This window comes from Herpailurus yagouaroundi, unplaced genomic scaffold (assembly GCF_014898765.1).
Source record: "Herpailurus yagouaroundi ecotype Mexico unplaced genomic scaffold, PumYag 165, whole genome shotgun sequence".
Taxonomy (NCBI): domain Eukaryota; kingdom Metazoa; phylum Chordata; class Mammalia; order Carnivora; family Felidae; genus Herpailurus; species Herpailurus yagouaroundi.
The window spans coordinates 22,637,089-22,649,402 of NW_024412406.1; the positions used below are offsets into that span (position 1 = coordinate 22,637,089).

General features: G+C 42.9%; 1 protein-coding gene across 2 annotated transcripts in view; it reads right to left on the bottom strand.

Annotated features, from left to right (window-relative positions):
* CHD7 (chromodomain helicase DNA binding protein 7) overlaps positions 1–12,314 on the bottom strand; it is a 126,582-nt gene that overhangs the window by 80,229 nt on the left and 34,039 nt on the right. For both annotated transcript variants that reach the window (XM_040487726.1, XM_040487724.1), the window contains exon 2: positions 4,309–4,739. In XM_040487726.1, coding sequence (XP_040343660.1) covers positions 4,309–4,739 — 431 coding nt within the window. The remainder of the gene's footprint in view (positions 1–4,308; positions 4,740–12,314) is intronic.

The window sequence follows — 12,314 nt, forward strand, 5'->3', positions numbered from 1 at the left end:
AAAAAAAAAAAAAAAAAAAAAATTCCTCAGGTAAAATGCTGCTACTTTCTTAGATCATAATGGAGAAGACAGTATCTGAAAAAGCAAAGTCCCTCAGAAGAAAGTGGCCACGTAGATATTAATGATAATGACAGTGTGGTTTGCAAAAAACGGACCTGACGTGTTTTCGGTGCTTCGTGTTTTTCAAAAAATAGCAGCAGCGTGTTTATTATCCATTTAAAAATAAAATATCTTCATCACTCTTAACTGAGAAACGGCATTTCAGTTTCCTGCTAACTTGAACACTGGGGGTGGAAAACCAGAGCAAGGAAACTGCACCAGCAGCCAATCTCCGTGGCTTCGTTTCACGGGAGCTACGCTAGTCAAGTCACAATCTTTGGCCAAGTTCCCTTCTGTATGCACATTCAAAGAATCTTTATATAGCTAAGTGGACCACTAAAGCATTCGAGAGTCATTCAAAGGAGGCGCTTCCTCCAAATTCTCTCTCATTTCACGGGGCCCGTGCATACACAACAGAAAACGCATTGAAAGGAAGAATGCAAACCCTCCTGTTTCAGCTTCTTGGATCCTTCCGTATGCAAACTGGCATCCCCTCCGGCCCACAAATGTCTTAGCTTTTATTTTCAATATTTACTGCCAATATTTGAAAGCTATAAGGACACCTGGGGAGAGCACGAGGAAAAAAATGGGTAGAAAAATGCATATTTAACATAAAAGGGAAAGGGGAAAGAAAGATACTATTTCCACTTCTAATAGAAAAGTGGAATGTGGCCCCTTTTTCTCATTATTAAGATTTTAAATGTCTTTTTCTGAGATGCTGAATGCCTTTTCCTGTTTCTCTACCATCCTATGTAACAGCCTCTGGCAGATTCTTTTAGGTTCTCCTGTGCGGACCAGACGAACGTGATTCGACTTTGGTGGCCCAAAGGGTCAGTTCACGGAGACTGGCCACAAATTCAAGCCTCAGCCACTTTATGGAATGAAGCAGAATGGCAGGTAGTGAGAAGGACACCCTAAAGGCACACAGAAGCAGCCCGGCGATAACAGCCACCCTCTCTGAATGCGCTTTATCACGGACAGCGTGTGAATGATGCAAAACAAGCCAGACCACCAGTGGGTCACTTGCGTCATCACCCGCTCAAAGGACAACGCGTCTGTTTGTAGAACGTCACCGATGACAGGGCGTACAGGACCGAACAGGGAAGATGCGAGCAGTTCTACGCGAGATTTTTCATTTCACTTCTGTGTATTCCCTTGTATTTCAGCCCTCTGTAGGAAAATTATTTTCCGTATAAACAAATTCATCAAGTTAACTTATTCAAGGATGGAAATAACTGGTATCACATAACATTTTGCAAAACAAAATTGCCACTGCTCTATTCCAGTGCTTAAAAGCAAACTGCTACGGCAATTCAACCCCAGTGCTAACATAACCCAAACCCCCTATTACCTTCATCACTGCATATTCAATTTACATAATTATTCTGCTATGCTATTCAGAATTTACATGTAGTTGTATGCACTTCTACTGATCTGTGCTTCAGGGATGCTATTTCCTTTCTAGACTTAGCAGACCACGAGGCCACAGCTCGATGTACTCAATACATCTGGCCGATAGAAACTGTGGCTCAACAAAATAATGGGTCGGTTTGTGCCTTTACTGAAAATCTCTGCTCAGTTACCATATTCTTGGACAGCATCCCCATCTGACCATCAACAACAGGAAAGCTCTTAGAAACTTCCTCACCGCATTTCATCGTAAATCAGCAAGTGGCCCTACAAGTGGTCAAGTCCCCGGGGCCAGCAGAGTTACTCCAAACACTCCCGGCGCACCCCTCAGCATGCCTTGAGTCTCTCTTTCCGCGTGCAGATCTCCATACTCAACAGAAATATTCCAGTCAATTATTTTCACACCACTTGGGGAAAAACAACTATCGCCTATAGGAGGCATCCACTGAGATGATGCGTCTAAAGCGAATGAAGGGAGGGAAACGTACCAAACATTCCTCTTGGGAGAAAACGATCACATGCCCTTCCGCCTATCAAAAGCGTGTGACCCTAATGCAAAGCCATTACTCGGATTCAGCAATGCCAAAAATTGACTCTGCACAGACCATTCAAACGTCAGGATGAGCAGCTGAGAGCACGCAGACGAGGCCTGCCCTGGAATTTTGCCCTCGTGGGTGAAGACAGGCCCTGTCTTTGCATCAAGCAGCACGTGTGCCCAGAACCGAGTGGATGTGATGCCCTATGTTCCTAACACTTGTTTATAGTTGTTGGGGACATTTTAACAAGTTCACTGTGAAATACAGCATTTTAACGTCTGCCCCAGTGTATCCCACAGGAGGTTTCGGGTATGCTAAAGAATGTTTTTAAAGACAGGATGAGGTCCATGTAGACTCAGAACCAGAGAATCATACACTTGGAAATTTATGACAACATCCAAGATATAGTGGGGGTTATTTTTTTTTTGTCCTTTTTTCTTTTTGTTAATCAATTTTTGTCATTCGGTGCTAGATTCAAAATATTAAAAATACAAACCAAAGGCAGATATATATATATGTATCTTGAGACTAAAACAAGTCTTGGTGATATGTTTTCTGAGTTCTAGGAAGCTCTTTTAGAACACAGACACTTACACTTCAAGTTTAAAAAACAATAACAACACATTCTTTTAAAATTTTGCTTCGATTTCTTTCTCCTTGGGAAAAATATGCACATGCCTCCTCCTATCAAAAGCACAATACTTAGCTTTTGGGCAATTATATTTCTAAAAAAAAAACCCGGTAAGTCAGACCGAAATTCTAACCCTATGTTCCTTGCTCACATCCTAACACTTAACAACAGTACCTACAAAGAAGAAGTACTTAATGGAATATTTCTTAAGTAAATGAACAAAATTTATAACGGGTTGCAGGATTAGAAGAGTGTTCATATGCAGAAAAAAATAATAGTTTTCAATTAAGAGACCACATACGGAGGCATCAAAGAACGTTCATAAGTAAATGCAAATATCGTCACCTAGAAGAATGGGGTGTTGAATATAATTCAGTTATTCCAGCACCATAAAAAGTACCGATGACAAAAATTTTTAAAGGACTATGATACAGACTTCCAACACACTACAGAATAACGTATTTGGGGATGTCTGGGTATTCTTAGCACAAGTTGAAAATCCAAATTTGCTCTTTTGCTTTGCAGGAGCACCTCTGTGGTCACAGAAATCAAGTCCTCTCTCTGTATCCGCGCGTACTCACACAGGAAAGTCTACGAGTCAAAGGCTGACAGGCCAGCGAGCTCAAAAAGTTCACGTCAAGCATGTCCATCACGGAACGGAGCGTGCATGTGTCCACGCGTGTGCGTGTACATGCATGCACACGGAGGGACGACGTGCAGTGTGTCTCCTAACGGAGTTTGCAAACAGGTTCAGATTAACCGAGTCTGACCATACTTCCATCTGGAAACTATATTTTCTAACATGAGCCATATTCTGAAAAATAGATTCAGATGTTTGGAATTGGTTCAGAACAGTTGTAAGAAATGTTCGGTACAAATGAAAAAAATTAGTCTTCAATGTCTTCTCCTCTCAGCTTTTCTTACTGAGTAAATATGCCTTCTGGGGGGTCAGAGTTGGCGGGGGAAGTACAGAGGGAAGGATGGAGGGAGGAGGGTATTTCCTAGAAGCTAAAACTCGTGCTACTCTTGCATGCATATCTAATGGATAACTGCTATTTGATTTCTCCCACGTTGCCCACTAGCATTTCAACCCTGCCCCGGGAAGGCTTACTCCGCCAAGTGGAGAGAATTAATTCTCCTGTTTCAACTTCTGGGAAACAGGGCTGAAAAGCTTAGTGAAATATAGTGACCTGTCTTGCTTCTATAATCCTTCTTTCCCTGTTTTGCATTGTCCTTGAAAATGAGGTTGCTGGCCTATACTTACAAATAACTATGCTGGTAATTTGGTTCTATTTGTTACATGACAAATTTCTACAAAAATACGAGCAAGTGATTTGAAAATGATCAAGAATTTTTACCCAGTGAAGTCTACAATGTACCATCCGAATAAAGGGTTCGTAGTAATTGAGTCCTAAATTTCAGAATGCATAAATCCGTTAACTTCTTAGTTTGGGTGTCAGGGCAAGGAACCCGACAATAATGACAAAAATCGAGGTGCCGCCCCCCCCCCCCCCCCCCCCCTCCGCCTCCCCCCTCCCCCCTCCCCCCCCCACCCCCTCTCCCGGGCCGGGACTGTGTGGTGCTCATTTCTGTACTGTGTTTTGGTGCTGGTGGTTTCCGCCCACAGCCTACCTTGACTTTTTGCTGGATTTGGGTTTTGGCGTGGCAGTTTTTGCTTTCTTTTCCTTTGGCTCTTTGGGAATCTTAGGGGCTTTCGGGGTCTTGGGTTCCTTGGGCTCTTTTTTCTCCTTGGGTTCTTTCGGTTCCTTCGGATCTTTTTTTACCTTCGGCCTTTTCTTTTTCTTCTTCTCTTCTTGGGACCCATCTAGTGAGTTCCTATTTCGTTCTTGGTTATCAACCCCACCAGGGAAGTCATCTTTACCAAAACTTTTACTGGGATCCTCGGCGACAATGTGGTTGTTTTTCTTTTTCTTCTTCTTCTGCTGTGGCTGCTGTTCCACTGATGGCAGGCAATCATCACTCTTCACTAGCTGAGCGTTCGGTCCACTAACCTGAGTCATATCCGGCACTGGTTTCTCTAGAAAGGGCTCCGATGGAGAATGCTGAGAGACAGAAATAGGAACTGAAATTAGTTTATCATTCTTCGTATTGAAGAAAGGAACCGAAAGTCAGTAGCTGATGCTTCTGAAACTTACTGTATACTCAAAGCAGCAAATATTTTCCCAAATATACAGTTGTAAAATCTATCATTTTCTCTCATCCAAAAACCAAGAAAGCTTTTACATAAATAGTAAAAAGGGGTAACTCAGGAATACCGTAAAAAAATTCAATTTGGGAAGAAAAAAAATTCTCATTTGGCCGAAGCCACCGTCCGTTTTCTTAACAGCCCCTACGTACATAGGACACGGGGAAGGACAAAACAGCGGCAAAAGCTAAGGAAGGAAAGTAGATGGAATTCTTTTCCCTATGCGGGAATGAGAACTCGGATTAAAGATACACAATTAAGCCACTCTTAACAAGATCAAGTGTACCAAGCACGGAAAGATTCAGGTCCCATGAAAGTTTGAAATCAAGGTATCACACACAAATCTTACACACAAATGACATAGGTCATTCCTGATTTAAATCACATTAAAATACCAAATTAAAAGCACATATCCGAACTTAACGACCTTGGATTTGTTACATTTCTTGGACTAATACGAAATGCAGAGGATGTTTTTCTTAAGTCACTAAAGCTTTACAGTTTCAAATTTTACTGAAGAACAGAAAACCCATACAGTCGAGCTGGTACACCCTGTGGGAGGAGTTTGGAAACTCACTAGGCGTATACCCAGAGATGGGCTAAAACACAGTAGAGAACACCAACAATTAGGATGGGATGCTCAGTGGTCAGCCGAGATCAGAGTCTGCTCCAAACCAGGACAGGGGTAGAGCATCATCTCCACTGTAAATGAGGACATCTAACGAACCTTTACATTTCAACAAAATTACTTTAAAATGTTGTATCTGCAAATGCCAATTTTTTGCCTTTGTCATCTGCTTCTCCAGACACTCAACAGTAACCATAATAGCAACGGCAGTAATAATGGCTGCTAGTGTTCACTGAACAATCTTCCCATGTGCCAGGCATGTGTTAAGTACTTCACACCGCTGACACCGCGCAATCCGCACAGAGGCCCCAATGAGGAGCTATGTGTGGACACTGACACTCTAGGATGCGGTAGCGTGCCCGAGGAGTTACAGGCCCTCCCTCCTGGTCACACCATCTCCAAAAAAGGGAGAGGGTGGGAGAGTCCCGGTCAAGGTCTGCAGAGGACTCAGGAGCAACCCAGAAGCCGTGGCTTACCATCAGCAAAGTACTATAAATTAGATTCCGGTACGACCTCCACTTACTGAGCCTCTATTTCATGCCATGTACTGGGCTAGGTGCTTTCGGGAGTTACTTCACTTGACTCTCAGAGAAAAATGTGATAACCTGCCCCCATCTTTCAGAAAGGAAGTAAGTAAAGTTTGACTAGCTTATGTGATCACCCAAGGCCACACGGCAGGAGATAGAGCTGTGATTTGAATCTAGGTTTTCTAAACCAGTTTTCTTCTGACTCTGCGCTTCTCCTCAAATCTTACATATGGGCCTCCTTCCGGGAAAGGCTTCTCAGGTTTCATTTGATTTCCAAAGTTTTCAGTGACCCTCCCCGCCGCCGCCCCAAATTTTTAAGACATCACTACCTGAAAACAAAGTGGTTATATTCTTCCCACTAAGCCCTGTGATGGTTACTAAAGGAACCCACATTCCATTCTCCATCTGCACTAGTATAAGAGACAGAGTCCAGAATTGTGAGGTAAGAGACACAAATTCTAGTGCAGGCCCGGCCATGAGCTATATTATCAGTGGGAAATCATTTCTCTCATCTAGGGTTCGTTTCCCTCATCTGCAAAATGAAGGGTTTGTGTTAGATGATTTCCAAAGTCGCTTTCAAAATCCAATGGTATTAGAAAATCCTAAAATAGGGATTGACTGCCCTTTCTTAGGACAGCTGAGAGAGGATGATCCTGAAAGAGAGGAAGGCTGTCCACAAAGAGAAAGAAGGGTAGAAGTCTGAGGAAGGGCACACAGGTGGGAGTCTTTGTGAGCAGGCCTCCACACAGGGAGAACATGGCTAGCCCAGCGCCGAAAACGGCTAGCTTCTCCCTACGCTTCTCCCTCACACGCACCCCCAATAAGCCAAGGCGCTGTCCAAGGCACCATTACCCAAGAATTAACAGGATCTGATTTAACTGTGTGATTACACTGCAGTTGCTGAAGTTGAGTTTCATTGTCACATATTATTTTCTAATGTAAATAAAAAGGAAAAGGCCATATCTTTTTCTCCCCCCCCCCCCCAGGGGCTTTGGGGTGAAAGTTTGTTGGGGTAAACTATTTTTCAGGAAACGGAAGAAAAAGTATTTCCTGGAAAGGGAAGCAAAGAGAAAAGTCTACCAGTGAACGACGCTTAAAGCTTAGAATAGCGAATTCATCCCAGGTATGTGTACCTTGCTTTAATCTGCATGGCATTTACCCCAGTCACAAAGTGCCAGCTTCTAATGACAAATACCTGGTACACATTTATGAACTAGAAAATGCGTAGGACATCTAATACAAAAAGACTGAAAATTTATCTACATACTCTAGCATACAAATGATTTCAGATGCCCTTTTCAGTAACAAATGAAGCCATAAATTAGTATCCCTTAAAAATTTTAATCTTCCATAAGAAGGAAAAAAAACAGAAAGAGTAAACACAAAAAAGGTATTAATCCTATTTGATACGCAGCAGAATTATGTTTTGGTACTATATGATATAGGGTGGGAAAGGTGCTCAGAAATATTATAGTGTTTACCAGACCCACATCTCCTTAAATCTTTTAGAGAAAAGCTGTTTTTGTAAACATTTAACAAAGAACAGATGGCCTGCCTTAATCATGTGGGGGAAAAAACCTGGAGCTCACAGTAATACCCTGACAAAAGTCTCCCAGGCCCAGCCATGCCCGCCCCCCCGCCCCCCCCGCCCATGCATGGTACGGTCTTCTCTAATGCTATTTAATTTTACAGCGGACATTTTCCCATCAATTCCCACTGCCTGACAGGTAATCAATGCCATTAACATCTGATATTACCATATAGGGCATTGCTAAAACCTCCCATTTATTAGAGCAAATGTGGAGAATGTTAGATACCAAAGGCATTTTTAAATACAGCCTATAGGACTTTCCATTTGACACATTTTCTATCATAATTCTATATGCCTGTTGGAATATTATGGGATATATAAGGTCTGTGCCATGGACTTTTGCAACTAAAACAGAATGACTAATATTTAAACTGTAAATAAAAATGATCCTAGGTGTGTGTGTAAGCGGGGGGGGGGGGGGTGTCAAAAAATTACCATAAATTTACCGTAAAATTACCATAAACTTTTATCCTTAACTCCTTTGTTCAAAATGTATACATGAGACAAACATACAGACAAGTTACCTTATGTCAAACAGAATAGGCAGGATGCAAAGGCGACCGAAGGAGAGCCGTGACCAAGGGAGTTGGGGCAATCCCTCTTTGACCTTTAAGCAAACAAGACCCAAACCGCTCAGGGGCTTTCACAAGAAAAGGAAACGGTGTATCGGGAAAAAACTTTTCATCTACCTCAAGTATGCTTTTCATCCAATATTCAGCAGCTTTGTCTGGCTTAGAAGCTATCATATTTACTCATGTTTCGCCTTAATTATATTCTTAAAGCCTCAACCTGTTGGCAATAGTAACAGGAGTGAGCACCGTGATATTAACACCATGCAGTGTTTCCAACACCTATAATCTGTGCAAACTAACAGCATGCTGCAATGTAGGGCACCTACGGACAAACATTTTATTTACTGAGTGATACAGACAAGCCTAAAATCGAAACACTACTTCATGATAAAGAAAAGCCACTACCAGCTGCGCAAGACTAACATGGCACTTCTGGGAGACACATCCCCTCCCATCGCATTGAGCTAAAGGGAGGCACCTGTGTTCGCAGAGAAACGGAGATTCTGGTGGAGAAGTGGCAGGCCAGTTGAGGCCAAAGGAACAACAAACACAAGCTTAAAGCGCACTAACTACAACTTCAATGATTTGTAAAAATTCAAACATGAAAGTGCTCACTTAAGATTGTAAAGTACTGTTTGTTTCCTTCCCCCCCGCCACCCCCCGCCCCCCGCCATGGCTTTGGAAACACATCTTATTCCGATGCTGTTCACTCTTATTTTCCCAGTATTCCCTAGGTTCTTGATCCCTTGACACTCTTTTAAAAAGGAATTCCAGGGGCGCCTGGGTGGCGCAGTCGGTTAAGCGTCCGACTTCAGCCAGGTCACGATCTCGCGGTCCGTGAAATCGAGCCCCGCGTCGGGCTCTGGGCTGATGGCTCAGAGCCTGGAGCCTGTTTCCGATTCTGTGTCTCCCTCCCTCTCTCTCTGCCCCTCCCCCGTTCATGCTCTGTCTCTCTCTGTCCCAAAAATAAATAAATGTTGAAAAAAAAATTTTTTTAAAATAATAAAAAGGAATTCCAGGACGGTCACTGAAGCTCAGTCTTCAGCTCAGAGCACACAGCGTTCAGAAATGCATTTAGCAAAGGCTCTGTAAGTCCTGTCGAGACTCTTAACACCCTTCTCTCGTCAGTGACATTGAGAGCAAGAAGATGCACTTGATATCTGGTGCCCAGTTCTTCATTCAACAAACATTTCGGGACAGAACAGTCAACAAGCCAGCCACCGTACCAGGCTGATGCTAAGGAGGCTTCCTGAAAAAAGTCACCCAGGTTCCAGCCAGAGGTCACTTCCTCAGTGGACCCAGCCTGAACAATGAGTCATGCCTGAGATCGGGTGACTGAAAGCATAAAAGTGTATGACAAGCAAGCTTTTGAAGCCCTGTTTAGGGAGGAGCAGATCCAAGATGCGCAGGTAATTAGTTTCAACGGTCAACTGATACACTTTTCAGCTTGGACTATTTGATATGAAATAAGTGTCAAAATATTCTTAAGACGATCAAGGGTTGGACTATTTTCTGCTTAGCTAAACTTAGTATGAGAGTCAGGGCTTCGAGTTCAAGCCTTTTATATGGCAGTAGTTTTATTCAGCCCATTTGAAATTTCCACGAACAGTAACATACTGAATGAGTACATTTATGAACAAAAACACACAAATGCATAATTATCAAGCTTGTCAGTGATATGAGTTGAGAAAGCAAAATGTATCCAAGCACATCTTCTTAAATTGTAGGTATTAAAAGGTGTTACATGAAAAGATGACTCAGATCACGTACGTTTAGAGAATCCTGGGCTAACCAAATAGGTAAGTTTTCTTTACTACAAAACTCTCCAAGCCCTTCCTACATTCTGAGTGGGGGATAATGCACAGTGTGTCCTAAAGGTATTTAATCATTGATTGCATCCCTTTTTTTCTGAGAACAACTCGAATAAAAGTATTCTTCAAAATATACTTCGGATTATACTGACTTAGCTAAAGCAGGGCAAATTCATCTGCTTCTCTGGGGTGGGGGAAAGTACGTGTGTGCATGCGTCCGTCTGTACGTCTCAAAGCAGTGGTTATCAAATGTTTTACAACATAGCATGTGACTATCAACAAATCTAATTCTATATAAAATGTGCTCAAACAGCTCACTGAGTTGGCAGGGTTTTTTTATGCTCAATTTAAGTCACTGGTAGGAATAAAATAGGAATATTGGCATAGTCATGTAAGGCTGACTTGTATAATTTTTGTTATATTACAGTCAAGATAATTACCAAGCTAAATTTACGGAATGTTGAAATATCATAATGCAAGAAATTATCTTTACAAGTACCTCAGAACCATTAAATTTTAGAACTGAAAAATTGTTTTAATTACTGCCAAAATATCTCATTTAAAAGTCATCTGAAGACATTTTCAAACCTTTGGTTTTCTGCTTATGTCTTTACTCTGTCCGTAGAATAGATGTGCCATACAGACAAAATCCTAAATGGCTACAAATTAACATCGGCCACTTTAATGGCATCTAAATTATAAACACATTTTGAATTTAAGTAGAATCCAAAATAATGAAAATAATGAACCAAGCAATCGTGTTACATTTAATAGTAAACAATTTACATCGGATATTGAATACTGCACATCTTCTATGTATTTAGGAGTAAAACATATACCATAAGAACTGTCAAACAGCACTTTTAATATGGAAAGCACTGTATTGTGGTGTTTCTACAATCACTCTAACGAGAAGAACATTGCAGTCAAACTCCACCAATGCTAAACCCCTTTCCAAGCGTCTGAGAAACCCTCAGCGCACAGACTCCCTCCCAGCGGAGAACAGGGCATCTGGCCACCACCCCTCACTCTCTGCCACCCCGTCGCTGCCCTTCCCAGCCTCCACCCTGAGCAGGCCGCCACGCCGCGCGGGGAGCTGCGGGCAGGAAGGTGCAGGGCTGCGGGCCGGACCCATGCCGGGTACCTGCGAGGCTGCCTCCCGCCTGCCCCACTCAGGATGACAGGGAAGAGGGCCAGGGAACGGCCTTGGGTTTAGGGGAGAGACAACAGCCAGACTGATGGGAAGTCCTGAAGGCATCCCAGGACACCGTGCTGAAGGTTTTTAAACCACGTACCACGTACAGCTACATGCGCACTTTGCAACCCTCTTCTCCGTCCGTGCCTGTATGTAACCACGTGAGGTCGCCAAGGTGGGTGGCATTGTTGCTCTTTTACAGATAAGGAAAGTGAGGCTTTAGGATGAACTTTCCCAAAGTTACACCGCTAGAAAAGGGTAAACCTTAAATTCTAACCCCGATGTGGCTACCAGCCAGCGTGAACAGGATCAGGCTTGCCCAGAGTCAAGGGTGACGAGAGGTTCTCCAAGCCCAGGAAGCCGCTGGCTGTATTCCTCCAAAACCATAAAGGCCTTAGTTTTAAGACCCCGACTGTAATCTACAGGTTAAAATGGCTTTTAGCTGAATATCAGTTTGGGACTTTTGCCTTCAAAGGATTAGGGGAGAACTCTAGTTTAATTCCAAACTAAAGCTGTGGAGAATCACTACGTTTTCTCCCAAAGAGAAGAATGTGGATAAGAACTGACATTTACATTGCCTGCTAACAAACATTATCCCATTTGAATATCAGAATCACCCTGTCTGACAGAAGTTGAACTCAATTCAATCAATCTGCTTTGTCCCAGGGAGTGAACGGAGTCTTTCAGAACCAGAAGAAAATACGCCCACTGTCTGCCTTGCCCTGAAAACTCTCCCAAAACCACTTAAAAAAAACCCATCTTACATGATTTTTATTTATTTTTTTTTATTTTTTTTTTTAAAGTTTATTTATTTTTGGGACAGAGAGAGACAGAGCATGAACGGGGGAGGGGCAGAGAGAGAGGGAGACACAGAATCGGAAACAGGTTCCAGGCTCTGAGCCATCAGCCCAGAGCCCGACGCGGGGCTCGAACTCACGGACCGCGAGATCGTGACCTGGTTGAAGTCGGACGCTTAACAGACTGCGCCACCCAGGCGCCCCTTACATGATTTTTAAAAATTCAATCTACATATGGGGCACTTGGGTGGTTCAGTTGGTTAAGCGACCAACTCTTGGTTTCGGCTCAGGTCATGATCTCACAGTTCGTG